Genomic DNA, 16154 nt, shown 5'->3' with positions numbered 1-16154 from the left:
CCTGTAGCCACCATCTCTAACCACTATGCTATTACCTGGGGGTACTCTGTTATTCATTCATTCATTTGCCAGAGGGCTTGGTGTTCCAAAAAGATGAAGAGAAGCTCATCCATGCTTTTATCTCTAGTAGGGTTGACTACTGTAATGGCCTCTTAACTTGGCTCCCCAAAAAGACTGTAAAACAGTTGCAGCTCATTCAGAATGCTGCTGCTAGAATGTTAACCAGGACCAAGAGAACAGAGCACATCACTCTGGTTCTTGTGGTTAGAGTCCCCCTTGTTAGTTAAGATGGTTTGAATCAAATATTTGTATTTATTCTATTGTATTTTTATATTTTTTCCTTTTCCTTGTAAAGCCCATTTAATTGCTTCTATGTAAATTGTGATATATAAATTAGCTTGCTTGCTAAAGCATAGCTATTTTGCTTTTAGGAAACAGTATATTGATGAACTCCAAACTTAAAATTGGGACAGAATACTAAAGCCTGGAAATGTAATTAAAATGTCCGTACTGATAGTCTTCCTGTGTCTTTCCCTTTGTGAAAGTTCCTTAACTTTATCTGGGATCGCTTACCTTATTGACATTCAGGCAATGTAACTTTAAATTGCCATACCAACCTGGTTCTGGGACTATAAAACCTGACGCCATCTCCGGCATCTTCTGTTCCGCATACTCAACCATTCTCCCAGTATCATGATTAGCCTCGAGCGTCATCAGTGGAATTGAACAAAATCAAACAAAAGCGTTCTGCACCCTCCATGGTACCTCTGCCATGCTCTCCTCAGGTTTACACCAGCATTCCTATGGGCGATCAGAACCAGCCAACCAGGATCTCGAGGCAACCCTCCACTGCTTCATCTCCTCAAACCCCACCACCTGGACTTGCCAGCTGGTCTGGGTTTATTACGCCCACAACTCCCTCCCTAGTGCTGCCACTGGTCTTTCCCCCTTGGTGTGATCCCTGGTCTACCAACCTTACTTCTTCCCAGACCAAGAGGCTGAAGTCGCTGTCCCCTCTGCCAGATGTTTGTCTGCCACTGTCGCCAAGCCTGGTGTAGGGCCCAATCCTCACTCCTCAAGACTTCTTCCAGGTATCGGCGACAGGTGTATCAGCATCAGATACAGCCCGTACATACTGCACCAGGCATGTAGTTTGGCTTCCCACCTGTGATCTATCCCTTCAGGTCGACTCCAAGAAACACGCTCCCTGGTTCATCAGCCCCTTCCCTATTTCCAGAGTCATCAGTCCTTCCATTGTTCTCCTCACTCCATAATAAAATGGAATATTTCAATATGTTTTCAAACATATTTTTAAATGTATTCCAATATATTACTTTTAAGTATGGTTATGAAGGACACGGTTTAACATGAAGGACAACTGTCACCTTCTGGTAAAAATAGCAACGTTAGAAGCTTGGCTTCAGACGCAATTATCAGTCAATGGTTATCTTAGAGTAGAAAAGGTAAAAACTGTCTGCCGCCCAGCAGAAATGTTAACTCATGTACACAGTTCTTGCAGCCAGACCACTTTCTCTGGGAAAAAAATTCTGTCGACCTGCTAAACATGGGTTGCTTTTTGAGCTCACTGAAACATTCACACAGTTTTCCCAAGTAGATAATGAGATGCAATCAGAGCCTGAGTAAGATAGATATAGAGATTAAAGATAACTAGCTCTCTTTCTGGCACTCACCTATGAAATTAGGCTAGCCTGACTTGTTGAAGATTGAAGTGTTTCTAATATGACAATTTACATAATATGTTTATTAATTTATACTCAAATACATAACTGGGTTTCCGTCTTTTGAGGTTTTTGTTATTAAAGCAATTGCTTCGATTCTACTGAGCCCGTTTTTGTATCATCCTATTTATATAGTTCTTGCCTTCTGTGTACCGATGTTTTCTCGTTATCGATTAGTCTGTTCCTTTTGTACTTTACAGCCTGTTTTTGGACTACGCCTTTGCCTGACCCCTTGAATTTTCTGCCAACTCTGACATCCCGTGATACTGATGTTTGCCTGTACCTGGACCACAAGACTGCCTGCTCCTGCTGTGTTTTTGGGGAACAAATAAACATCAGCTGCACTCTATGCTTGAAACCTACGCTCGTAGTCTTACAGGCCCTTTAAAAGCCTTTTCATAGATTCTATTACAAACTCCCTTCACCTCCCTAAAGATGTCATAGTCAATACATCTGTTAACAATCTTAATGAGGATCTCAACTCACTTGAAAAGTGCTCACATCTGCTCAATTAGGCTACAAACCTTATTAAGGAGAACAAAAGCAATCAAACTGTATTTTTCTTAGAAAAAACTATTTTGTCTTGAGATTACACAGAATTATCAGGACCTCAGATCAATGGGTATACTTGAAACTTTTAATCGTGTTGTTTGACACTTTCACTAAAATAGTAATGAGCTGCCAACTGGACCCTCTTCCAACTAAACTTATTGAGGTGCTACTTTCTTTGCTTGGCCCACTAATAATGAACATATTAAATGATTACCTATCTTCCGGACATGTACCTAACTCACTTAAAGTGGCAGTAATAAAGCCTCTATTAAAAATGTCAATAAAGATCTGCATATTTTAAACCTTCCATTACTTTGAGCATCTATAGACAAATCTTTTGAGCAACATATTGCCTTTCTGAAGAAAAATAACATTTACAAAATGCTTCAGTCTGGTCACCATGAATTAACAGAACATATCCAACATTTTGGACTCTAAAACAAAATACACATCCTCAGCTTGGGGATTAAAACCAGCAATCTATTGTATACCATGTGCTATATTGTGCAGACATTCTTACCCATTGGTCTTCATTATTGCCCATGTCATTTTGACCAGAAGAACAGGTTAGAAGATAACGACCTACATTTGTTCACAAAAACATATTTTGTATGTGATAACAGCTTCAAAGAATGTACAAGTGCACAGGTAAGTCATTGCGTTTGTACTTTCCACTGTCTAGAGGAGCAAGCACAAATTGAGTGCGGGTTATGTAGTGTGGTAAATCCGATCATCTTTCCAAGTGAAATCAACTGGAACAAATGCAAACTGATGCCCACACTGAAGAAATAACCATCTTGTTTAGGACGGAGGGGGGTTGATGTCTGGCATCTCTTCCTTTCTATCAAAAGAAAAAAAGCATCTAGTTTAATTTATTACCAGTCCACTACTATTTATAATACATTTGCTACCACATACCCCCATCTGGACAGCCCAAAAAATGTACCCTTTCTAGTTATTCCATAGATAGAAACACAAAGTCTGTGTGTGTCTGTACTTTTGGCTATACTTTCTTAACCCGCTTCTCTTCCTCCCTCTCTGTTATAGTCTAGTAGTAGTCGTAGGGGTAGGAGTCGACATGCCATTGGCCCTACCACTCATCCATTCAGTGTCAGATGACCAATGTTTTTACACTTCACACCCTATTTCTCCATTCTCCGTTGTCCATCGTCTCAGTAAGCGCCACATTCAAGCCCACTACATCCTCAGCATATAAGTGGACGTCCAAAGTTGGTCGTCCTCATTCTACACACCTCATCAAGCTCCAACTTGTTGTACAAGTTTCCTATTGCATTTTTTAGTTGCTTTGTTTCAATTCACTTTTAACTGAATTTTTTACTTTTCCATCACTAAAAGGTCTATTAGGATAAAAATGAAGAAATTCCTGTGGGGATGTGTGGCTCTAGTGGGACTCTTTGTTGTGGGTAAGCTGATTTTATTCCTCCTTGGCAGGTTATCCAGGACTTTATCCTTCTTGGTCATGAGTAAAATGGGCTAGTTTCATTAACACATCTTATGCGTTTTATTTTTGTTTAGAGAGTGCATTAAGACATTTAAAAATATATTTTTATTTGGTATTTGTAGACATTTCAGTCAGGATTTTTTTTTTGCTTAAAGAGCAATGGAAAGGTTCTAATAAATGGTGCAACAGTACAAATGTAACAGATGCAGCAGCTTAGTCTGCTGAACCACCCTAGGCTAAGTACTTTATGAATGGCTTGTTTCTTACACATTCTTAGCCATCTGCCTTTGGTGGTTTTACCTCCATCAATGTAAAAATAACCACACTGTATTGAGATGAAAGATAGGAATCAATATGAGTAGATGCCAAACCATTTCAGAATGTTTTATTCTTAGATGTTAATATTGATTTTCTATGTTATTATTGAGTTGTGATTATGGAATTATTGAAATTCCCTTAATAATCTTGTACTAATGATTAAATATAGGGCTTGTTGATGGTACATCAGAATACTTTATTGTCTAGGACATACCTTCAACCTTAAGAAATAAATACTGAATGATTATTGTATTTATTATATTTGCTATGATTATTCTCTTCTATACGTTTCATGAGGGGAGTGGTTTCTATTTACTCTTCCCAGTAACAGTCCATTTATACTCAGGAGGGGTCTCTGTCGTGCAGATCTAGACTAAAATGATAATTTGCACCCTCAAGGAATATAATACAACCTGCTAAGAGAATGTTTGTCAAGAAAGAAGGAAGCCAGAATGCATAAAAGTATCATTCACATTGCAAAAAGTGAATTTACTTCACAATCATTATTATTATTTAATACTTGCTCACAAACACACATAGACATAATGTACAATTGCTTAGTGGTAGACCTTTTAAGAATGTCTGCTGTGTAGGTATGCCATATTGGGGTATTCAAAAAGCATAGATTACATCTGTTCCATTGTTTTTTGGTGAAAAGGTAAGATGGTGAGTTTGACAAAAGATTGGTTGGAAAAAACTTTCATCATTATACCTTTGACTAGTTTATAATGTCCTGTATTCATTCTTGGGGTAATGCAGCAGTTATTTAGAAATACATAGTCAATAGTCTAATTAAAATCTGCTAGTACAATCTGTTGATTCAATGCAATTCAAAAGGTTCATAATACCAGTCATAATACCATCATAGTACAGATAAAATATGGAGAAACTATTGTCCCCAAAACATTTTGTAGCAGCCAACAAAGAGGCATAAGTTTGTTAAACAGCATTGGCACTTGGACTTGGAAATAATTGTATAATAAAATAATGAAAAGTACTTCCGTAGTATTCCGTATTTTGGATAACTAACGTATAGCTCATTATGTGTGTGGTCTATTTATACAGACTTTCATCTTAACTTTGGAGGTGAATGTACTGTATGTCACATGTCCCGGGTGTTACCATTTGGGATGTATAGAGCATATGAGGAAGCGTGATGTAAATGTTGTGTATTATGGATTAAACCAAACAGCCATGTTTGCAAAATGTATTTGTAGCAAACTAAATGGAAAAATGGAAAAACAATCTTTCACCTTTGTCCTTTTGTTTGATGGGCCAATAATAATAAAAAGTATGGCAAAAATAGGGATTTCCACAGAGCAGATGGGTTTTTATAACCTATTAACCATTATAAGAACAGAAATTATGTGTATTTTTTATACCTGGGGAGGCTAAAGCTTTGTTTATCTGAACGTTTTCTAGATTTAATTCCCAAGCCGCAAGACACTGTCTTTAAGCATGACAATGGTTGCTACCCAGAGATATTCTTCAGCTTCAAAGTCTTTTGATTTTAAATGACTATTTTGCATTTGATGGCAGACATTACTGGGACTCTCATTTTAAAAACTCTACAGATTCTTCATATACTGATGGTAAACAGAGATGGTTAATATTTTTATTGCTGCTTTTATCCGGCAATGTACAGCCAAATCCAGGCCCTGAGTTGCAGTGTATTTCATTGCCATCTGATGTGAGATCCATGTCTGGTTTGAGTGTAATTCACCTTAATGTTCGCAGTTTGTTACCCAAAATGGATCTGCTTAGAATTTGGGTGAATTCAACAGATGCAGATATTGTTGTGCTATCTGAAACCTGGCTGACAAAATCAATCACTGACATGGATATTGGAATGGGTGGTTATAATGTGTTTCGTGCTGATAGACCAAGGAAGGGTGGTGGGGTTGCTATTTATGTTAAATCTAAATTAAATGTGAAGCTAGTCTATTCAGAATCAATTGGTAAGCAGCTAGAATTTTTGGCAGTAAAGGTGGAGTTGGCCAAGGGCCTTTATGTTACTGTTGTTGGGTGTTATAGGCCTCCTTCTGCCCTGAGTACTGCATTGCAGACTCTTATTCAACTTTTATCCAAAATGGACTACTCTGAAATTATTTTAGTAGGTGATCTAAACTGGGATTGGCTAAAACCTTGTTCAGATGAATTTAAGTCATTTTGTGATTCTGTTAATTTTACACAGTTAATCAATTCTCCCACTCGTTTAAATCTTAAGTGCCATGAGAAATCCACCTTAATTGATTTAATTTTGACTAATGTCCCGCACAAATTTTCTGCTGTTGGTGTTTTTTGTAATGACCTAAGTGACCATTGTGTTGTTGCTGCTGTAAGGAATACCAAGATGCCTAAATGTAAACCTCGCGTAATATGTAAGAGGAATCTCAGAAAATTTAATGAACAGGGCTTTTGCCATGATTTGTTTAATTGTGATTGGAGTAGAATAGAGCTGATTCCCGATGTGGAGTCAGCCTGGATCTTTTTCCGGGATAGCTTTTTGCAAATAATAAATAGACACGCCCCACTACAGAGATTTAGAGTTAAGGGGCGGGACAATCCGTGGTTCTCTTCTGAGCTTGGAGATATTCTTCATGACCGCAATTTAGCTTGGGCCAAAGCAAGAAAAACGGGATCTTCGTCTGATTGGCTTGTTTTTAGGCAGTTAAGAAATAAATGTTCTTCTTTTATTAAGAAAGCAAAATCTGACTTTTATCTGTCAGCCACTACTAACACCTTAAATGATCCCAGAAAATTTTGGAAGGCTATAAAATTACTTTCTCTAAACAAAGATAGTATTAATGTTCCTTCTTTTATTATGAAAGAGTCTGCAGTAGTTCATGACAAGCTGGAGATAGTGAACCATTTTAATGAGCATTTTATTCAGTCTGGTTCTTTGTTTGACACTGCTTGTCCTTATACTGTGACACCTTGTAGAGATGAACCAGTCTCTACAAGTGTCTTCAATCTCACTCCATTTTTAGTGGCTGATGTTCAAAAAGCCCTAAAAGGGCTGGCTCCTGAAAAACCTTTAGGACCTGATCTTATAGAGCCCTATTTCTTAAAAATAGCTGCAGACTGTGTAGCACAGCCTTTAACATACCTTTTTAATCTTACTTTAGAGAGCAATACTATTCCCAAAATATGGAAATCTGCATTTATTTGTCCTTTATTGAAAGGGGGTGACCCGTCAAATTTAAATAATTACAGGCCAATTTCTAATTTGTCTGTTTTGGCCAAAACGCTTGAATCCCTGGTGAGTGATCAGATGAAAAACTTCTTGCATGTTCAGGACATTTTATCCCCAGTTCAGTCAGGTTTTAGGAAAAAACATAGTACCATCACAGCTGCAATGAAGGTGATAAATGATATCTCTGTTGCTCGTGACAAGAAGCAGCACTGTGCATCACTGTTTATTGATTTGTCAAAAGCCTTTGACATGGTTGATCATGATGTCTTAAAGATTAGGCTTCTTAATTCAGGGTTTTCTGAGAATACTGTCTCTTGGTTCTCAAACTATCTTACTGACAGAACCCAGTGCATTAAGTATGAGGGTGTTCAGTCTGGTATTTTACCAATCCTTAAAGGGGTTCCACAAGGTTCTGTGTTAGGCCCTTTTTTATTTACTATTTATATAAATAACCTTCATCGGCATGTGTCTGATGCAAACTTTCATTTTTATGCAGATGACACAGTTATTTACTGTTGTGCACCCTCTCTTAAACAAGCCATTGCACATTTACAGAATGCCTTTACTGTGGTCCAAAACACGTTGCTACAGCTGAAACTTGTGCTCAATGCAGAAAAAAACAAATGTATGCTTTTCACGGGCCCCCGGAATAGACCGCTGAATGTTCCCTCAGTGACTACTCTTGACGGACGTGAAATACAGACTGTTTCAACTTATAAGTATCTTGGTATTGTGATTGATGATTGCCTATCATTTAAGCCTCATGTTCACTGTTTAGTGAGAAAGTTGAGGCTAAAATTGGGTTTTTATTTTCGAAATAAGCTGTGCTTCTCTTTTAATGTAAAAAAACGGCTAGTGGCATCCACTTTTTTATCTGTGTTGGATTATGGTGATATATTGTATATGCATTCATCTGTTAAATGCCTTCATATGATTGACGCATCCTATCATGCATCGCTGAGATTTATTACTAATTGTAAAGCTCGCACTCACCACTGTGAGCTGTACTCTCGTGTAGGGTGGCCTGCTCTGGCCACACGGAGGCTTTGTCATTGGTACACATTTATATATAAGGCTATTCTTGGTGTGCTTCCATCCTATTTATGTTCACTTCTTATGAAAAAAAGTGCTGGTCATTATTCTCTCCGTTCTCAGGCTGTTGTCTTGCTTTCTGTCCCACATGTAAGTACTGAGCTGGGTAAAAAGGCCTTTGTTTATTCTGCTCCCTTTACATGGAATTTGCTGCAGAATAACTTAAAACTCAGTAAATTGATTCCTTTGAGTGTTTTTAAGATAAGAATGAGGTGTTTTGAGTTGAACTCCCTCACATGTCAATGTTTTTAATTGTGATTTCCTTGTAAGTGCAAAATTGGCTTTCGAATTGTTTTTATTGGTTTGTTTGTCTTTATGTGTTTTGTTGTGTCTTTGTATGTATGTAATGATGTGATGTGGTTCAGCTGCCTATCTTGGCCAGGTCTCCCTTGCAAAAGAGATTTTTAATCTCAATGGGCTTTCCTGGTTAAATAAAGGATATATAATGAAGCTTCATTGCTCTTGTTAGTCCCTCTGGATAACCACACTTGCTAAATGAGTTCCCTTTGATCTGTTTCCCCATCTCATAGCTGAGTCCCTGAATTGCAACACTTGTTCTGTGGGTATCGGCGGTGTTTGCCTGTTTGGCAAAACTACAACATGTAGCATCACCCAGCCCAACTGCTACACTGGACTTGCAGGTACTGACCCTGTGTGAAGTTACAATAAAATTGTATAACTAACTAACTGCGTAATTCCTAAATTATAACTGTTTAATTCCTGGGCATAATAATCGTGTCAATACCAAGTAATATCTCATTTAATACCTATACATTTATGTACTATAAAATAATCTACAATTACTCTTCTTCCATTTCTTAATTTTTCAGTGTTCAACTTTAGCAGCACGCTTAAGATCAAAACCAAGGGCTGCCTGGACTCACCTTCCTGCAACATGACATATGTTAACAGTGTCCTGGGTGCTGGCTACTCCGTTACAACGTTCTGCTGCAGCAGCACCGACCTGTGCAATGGGGCAGGAGTTATCCAACCCCATCTAACTGTGGCCCTTGGCGCCGCCCTGGTGGCTGTCAGGAGTATTTTTGCCTAAACACACCATTTCCAACAACAAAAAAATCCATAGGTTGGTCAAGTTCGTAATATACAAATTGTACTGAAACTGTTTGCAGTGTTGAAACTCGTCTGCAATGATGATGCAGACGAGTTTCACTAAGATTAGTTCCAAACAGCAACTGGAACTGCTTTTACCTCTAGTATCTATAACATCCTAGTTGGCTTTTTCAAATATGATATAATTCAGTCAATATAACTTTATTTACTTTGGGAACACATATATACTCCAGCATCTTTGCAAGTTAAATTAATTATGACTATTAATATCATGACGCTTTTTAAATTCGATACATTTTCAACCATGTCAGTAGTAAATTCTTATCTCTCCAACAAGAAAGTTATTCTCACTTTGTACTTGTTGATAAAGATAACTTTTTTATGTATTGTATTATATACAACAACAACGAGGCTCCATTTGTCTATTTTATGTGAACAATGTTTAATAAAAATTGTAAAACATATTTGAGCAACATTTATTCCATAAATATTAGTCTAGAACTCATAAGTCTGGAATAGATAGGAATAATGGCTGCCATCTTGATGGCAATGAATATTCTCAGGAAAGAAAGTGGGAGGTTTCTCCAAAATGTAGTGTTTGTTTTAAAATTCTTCTTCAGTGGGCAATATGTGAGATTTAAATAGTAAGGAGTAAAGCATTGTAACTCCAATCCTCACGAGATGATATAACCAAAAGATGTTCTGTGTCCTTACAGATATTAATTCACTCTTAATTCCTTTTCATAGCCAGAGAAGGAATCAAACAGGTCTCTAACACTTAGCATAGTTACTATAGTGGATTGAGGTTTAGTTACAAAGAAGAACATGTTATTCCTACAAGAGAAATGTTATTTGGGGTGAATTTTGTGTTATGACCTTTTATTTCTGGTATGGGCAAGAAGATGAATGGCTAATGCTACGAATAGGAACTACAAAGTGCAGCCCTGTCTTGTCCCTTTATAAAGTTTAAATCGAGGAAATAGTGATTGGTTTTTGATTCGTCTTACCTATTATAAATTCTTTATCATCCTGTCTCAGATATTACATTTCACCAATATGTATGACCATTCAACTTGGTCAAAGGCCTTACTTTAGGTAATAAAGTAATATTGATGAATATAACCCTCTTAATTGAATACATACTAAGCTAATTAATACAATTGTTTTACAATGTTCATAAGAATGTTTGGCAATTTCAATGTTGTATTTCAATACTCCTGTAGGTATATAAATAGAACAGTTGACAAAATTATTTTAAAGGGACCATTTTTACAATACTGCTAGAATTAACATCTGATTTTGCAGGGAACATATTAATCTAATATTTCAAATATTTTTTCTTTCTACAAAATTGTTCCACATGGCTGAGATATTCCCCACTAAAAGTCTCTCACCACTCTGTGTTGTTCATTTGCATTGACTTATTGTCTCCTTACATTTGCTTAAGACAGTCACAATACTCAGCCCCACTCTACACCCACTCATTTTCCATGTGGACTAGGTAATAATATTCCAGTCTTTATCGGGAAGAGAAGGAGATGAGGAGAACTGACCCAATCCCCCAGCACAATTGTAGTGCAGCGTAAGACCTTGGAACTGAGAGATGTTGATTTAGTCTGTGAAAATAGCATAAATAGAATTTGTCCTAAAAATGGTTGCATTCGTTATCTAATAATATGCAATGGGAAAACAAATTATTGCAGTAAGTAAAAAATGTATGTCCCTAAAAGAGAAAATCATTAAATGATCTCTGTGCTGTGTGAGCCAGGTAGCTAAAGTAAGGTAACACGTAACAATTTGAGGACTCAAACCCCGAAATTTGCGATCTGAGACTTGACTCAAGCTGAGAAGAGATAATTGGGATTTCACTTGAGACCATCCTTATTTGAAACTTGAAAATTCATGACCTGTTTATTATTACCTGATTGTGACTTATCCCCTGACATGACAGAAAATGCTTCAGGAAAGGTTCTATGTTTGTATGAAAGGTTAACGTAGCACCAAAACCTGTCACACATTTGAGTGTGACAGGTGTTCAGTGATACATAAACATTTCAAAAATCTTCCAACATTCCTCCCTCCTCTTCCATTGACTATGGTGTCTTTCATTTCAACTGCACACACCTTTCCTCATATTTACCCCACCCACCGCAAGCAAACTCTGGCAGTATAAATGTCCAGGTCTTTGATTCAGGCTTTAGTACTATTGTCACTGTCTGTACCAAGAAAAGGAGCTGTTGATTTTGCTTTTAAGTGCTTCTGAATAGAAAAGGATATTTTTGTTTGGGATCAAGTTTAAGGGATCACTTGTCAAGATGAACAAAATCATTTTTGGAGTTCTAGCGGTTGTAGGATCTTTCATGCTGGGTAAGTCTAATCACTTTTGATTGCCATACATTTCTGTGATGAAATAGTGTAATCTACAGTCTAGTCCACCCCCAGGGTCTTGGCTTATCTCTCTAAAATTTACACTTTTACAGTCTTTCTTCCCAAACCTCACACATTTCAATCCACTCTGTATTCAGATTGCCTTTTACAATGAGTGTCAGAATTTGGAATATAGTAACAACTTGTGAATATTCAGGCTCCCAAATGGCACATCAGTAACATACTGTCTCGCAACAGCTACGCCATTGTAATCAGGATTTTGATTCAGATAGCAGTGTACCGACAGGGCCAGGGAAACCCAAAGAGTGCAGTACGTATTGGCAGAACACCATCCAAGCTGGGTGGTAGAGGTATTGGACAGGTTAGCATTGGCTCTAGGGACTTTGTGTCCAGGGTGCCTGCAAGCTCAGTTGTGGCCAGTGGCAAGGAAATTCTCTTTCCTCAAAAGTTCTGGTAAAAACACCCTGGTTGAATGAGCAGTGTAAAAAGAAGAAGAGCAGGTTTAACATGAGAGGCCGATTTTGTGGTAACCAATTAAGCCTAGTCTAGGTTTACAAAATCAAGTTCAATGGAAAACTCTACATAGTTTAAGAATATAGACAAAGCCCTCACTATTGTCCCTCACTATTACCTAATACTATATATTCTGCTCTATGCAGAATTTATTCAAGCTTGGGTACAAGGTAATCATAAAACGACATTCCATACCAGTGCTGTGTATTATCTACAGTATCAAAAATAAGGGTGTGCCCATTGTTTCAATATCTGGGTGTGGCCTTCGGCCTTTCATTTACTTATTTAAATTTCACCAATTCTGTGGACTATAGATACATTTGTCCTTCAATGCACATCTTGCCAGACTACTGGAAAATGCCCTGCTTGCTCAACCAGGTAGTGCTCGCCAGAACATACCTACCTGGACAAAAGAACATACACCAGCCAACAACCATATATAAGCTGGCAGGCATCTGACCAATCAACTGTAGTTGCCAGAGTGCGTGAGTTTGGTCTTCTACTCACTTGCACCTGCTGTGGATTTGATGCAATGAAGAAACACCATAGTCACAAAATTAAAAGGGTACATCATAACAAAATGAACTAGCAATGAACTCGCAGCATGTAATGTGAAAAATAAAATGTATATATTATTATCCTAGTATTAAGTTTCACTTTTTCAGGTGAATTGAGTAAAACAAACAAATGAGTGAAATGTTCAAAGCACAAAGCTAATTATTATATATATATACCAGGTATACCATGTGCAAAAACCGAAAGCAATGATTTTTCACAGTTGAGTATATTAACAATCAATTTCTTATCATTCTAAACACATTACATTCCTGGTCCAATTGTTTTTACCACAAATGAATGATGCTCTATTTCTCCCAAATAACCCGGAGACTCCTAGAGAGACGCCAAACGTTTCTATGAAGGCCAGCAACACATACATTTTACATCAGTGTTTATGGAGTCAAAAGCATATATTTTTATATATTTTTTGTTGTTGATTCCAGTCACTAGGCGCAGCAACCTGAAAGGAGGAGTTTCCTAAAGATGTTTGCTTTAGGGATTTTTTATTGGATATACATCTCCGTAAAAAATTAAGAGACCACTGCACCTTTTTCTTTCCTTTCCAAAAAATTCAAAAAGGAAGGTTTTGAGTGAGGAACAGAAGGGTTAAATTTAAGAGACCACTGCAAATTTTACGCTTCTGTTCCTCACTCAAAACTTTCCTTTAACATTTTTTTGGGGAAAGGGAAGAAAGGTGCAGTGGTCTCTTCATTCTTTCCGCCGCTGTATAGTGATGAACAGTGTGTGGAGGTGTACAGAGTGCAGTGATGTGTCCTGTACACAAAACTAATGGTTGAATGGTACAGAACATGCAGCCGATCAAGAGCCCCGTTATTTGTCAACTTGTAAATAAATGAGCTTGAGTTTAGCAGATTTTGTAAAAATGTATGATTATAATAGTGAAACATAAATCTTTCTTGTGATGAGAGAAGGACAGTGTGCTGTCTAGCCAAACTCTCAAGTACTTGTATGTCGCTACTTGCTCAAGCGCCACACCCTCAGCTCTAGTACTTTCAACAGGACAAGAGGTGCTTTTTGTCCTAACAAACCACATATTTTGATGGTTACTTATCGGAATGCAGGGGAACCTTCTGTAGGGGCTAATCTTCTTTTCAGAAGGTCTTGGATTTTGCATCCAATTCAGACCCAGAAAAAAATATGTATATCAGACAAGCGCATCTGAGGCATTTAGGTTTAAACCGTATTTTTCAACAAAGATGCTCCCTGCTGATTCTGTAATGTAAGTTGTTGCGCATCTAACAAAACAAATTAACACTTATCTGTGCAACTTCTCTGCCTCTCTCCTGGTCTCTCTTGGTTCCATCAAAGATGGAAATAAATGTTCAGCTTCTTATTCACTGAGTGAAATAAATGGTCAGTTTTTTGTATAAGGTCATGTGATCTTAACATCTAACCACACTCAACATTGTGTGTTTCAGTGGAATCCCTGACATGCAACAAATGCACTGTGGGCGTGCTAAGTCTTTGCCTGAACCCTAGTACTCTAACCTGCACAACAAACACAAGTGCCTGCTTCACAGGCAAAGCCAGTAAGTACTCAACCCCCGCTCTACCATCATCTTGATTTCCATGAGCTGTAAGCCACAATCATCAGGAATCTTTATTTGAATAATGGAAGAAATTACCTTTTACATGATATTCTAATTATTTGAGACCTGTAGTGGTTTACCAAATTTCGTTTTTCTGGTTTTCCTCATTTTATAAGGTTTTGACCATAAAAATATATTTTTTTACCTAAATACCACAAATGTGGATTTCAAAAGTCTATAACAATGCTTAAATCACATCAGGTGAGCTCTAGAAAAGTTGGTGAGGTTAAATGACTTCATATGCACAGGCATCACTAACCCTTCTATCCTCTCTCTCTCTCTCTCTCTCTCTCTCTCTTTATCTTTCTCTCTAGCCTTTCCATCCATTAGTAATTCCATAGGCTTCAGCACCCAGGGCTGTCTGAATAGCGATTTGTGCAACAGCACCAACGCTACAAACAGCATCCTTGGTGTCTCCTACACCATTGTAACACAATGCTGCTCCACAAACAACTGTAACCCATCATCAATCAGTGGCGCTACCTCTGCTAAGCTCTCTGTCACCGCAGCCATAGGTGCCGCACTTGTGGCCTCAGTATGGGGCAGCATGCTTTACTAGAACTAAAGGGCATTGACTCCTACTTTGTTTTGATATAATGCCAACTATGGCTAAGGCTTTTAGTTAGGGCTAGGGTTTTTAGGGGTTTATAATAATTTTTAGGGCTTTAAGGGCTTTATTGTTTTAATTTAACTTCTATCACTGATGTTTTTTAGCGTTTTATTTTCAGGAATTTTGTATTGTGTATTTTATCTTGTGTTTTCTATATCTAACTTTGTGTTTATTTGTACCTGATACTGCACTTGAAATAAATAAACTTACTTACTTACTATGGCTTTGTTTCAGAGCTATGCAGTCTGGGTCAGAACCTAATGAGGTAGTTATTAAACAAGGAATATGACATCTGTTATTGACCAATCGTGTGCTGTGGGTGTAAAACTGCATTCATAATCCTTCTATATTTTTGTTTTCTATTCCTTTTGTAATCTATAATCATGAGTGATTAAATTATTATTATTATTCATAAATAATAATAAACAAATTATTGATCTATTTCCTATTTTTCTCATTCCTGGGATTCCATACAAATCATTCTTATGTTTGAAGATTTTTTGAAGGGAATAAACGAGACATTCCAGAAGGTTATTTTCATTCACCTTAAGCATGATGAGATTAAAGTGGAACAGACATCAGATTAACATGTTGAAATACATCACATGGATGTGGTCATTTTCAAGTTTTTACACTTTCATAGAATGTCTGGGAATGACATAGAGTAAGCTAGAGTAAGAATTCGATATCAATGTAGATCGTAGAAATGGATGTGCGTCTAGATGTGTAATGTTCACTGTAATGAATAAAAACAAATAAAATCATCTGAGTTACAGAAGGAACATTTGCAAATTAACTCAATCTCATTCACTGAACTGTTTGTTTCCAAGCAATAGCAAAAGCGCATCATAGATCATTACAAAAGCATTTGCTAAAGCCACAAAATTAACCTCAATGTTTTTATTGAATATGTTAATAAAGGAGCCCTCTCACAAATACACTCACCTAAAGTATTATTAGGAACACCTGTTCAAGTTCTCATGAATGCAATTATCTAATCAACCAATCACATGGCAGTTGCTTCAATGCATTTAGGGGTGTGGTC

The 16154-nt window shown here is 37.3% G+C and overlaps 1 protein-coding gene and 1 non-coding gene across 2 annotated transcripts; both read left to right on the top strand.

The window, feature by feature from the left end:
* The first annotated feature begins 3466 nt into the window (after window positions 1-3466).
* lye (lymphocyte antigen-6, epidermis) lies at window positions 3467-9894 on the top strand. Its single transcript, XM_010900465.4, has 3 exons — window positions 3467-3715; window positions 8890-9000; window positions 9190-9894. The coding sequence occupies exons 1-3, from the start codon at window positions 3664-3666 to the stop codon at window positions 9408-9410; spliced, it is 384 nt and encodes a 127-aa protein (XP_010898767.1). The 5' UTR covers window positions 3467-3663; the 3' UTR covers window positions 9411-9894.
* Window positions 9895-11626: 1732 nt separating this feature from the next.
* Window positions 11627-15891, top strand: LOC105028032. The gene is made up of 3 exons (XR_004576243.1): window positions 11627-11797; window positions 14329-14439; window positions 14814-15891. It is a non-coding gene; the product is annotated as an uncharacterized LOC105028032 (transcript).
* Window positions 15892-16154: the final 263 nt, after the last annotated feature.

This window comes from Esox lucius, chromosome 10 (assembly GCF_011004845.1).
Source record: "Esox lucius isolate fEsoLuc1 chromosome 10, fEsoLuc1.pri, whole genome shotgun sequence".
NCBI lineage: Eukaryota > Metazoa > Chordata > Actinopteri > Esociformes > Esocidae > Esox > Esox lucius.
This window is presented reverse-complemented; position numbering and strand designations above follow the sequence as displayed.

Excerpts from the sequence above, each read along its gene's own strand:
- lye (XM_010900465.4), top strand. The coding sequence starts at position 3,664 with ATGAAGAAATTCCTGTGGGGATGTGTGGCTCTAGTGGGACTCTTTGTT. Across the intron at positions 3,716-8,889 it reads AGTGGGACTCTTTGTTGTGG|CTGAGTCCCTGAATTGCAAC; the intron begins GTAAGCTGATTT and ends CCCATCTCATAG. Across the intron at positions 9,001-9,189 it reads CTGCTACACTGGACTTGCAG|TGTTCAACTTTAGCAGCACG; the intron begins GTACTGACCCTG and ends TTAATTTTTCAG.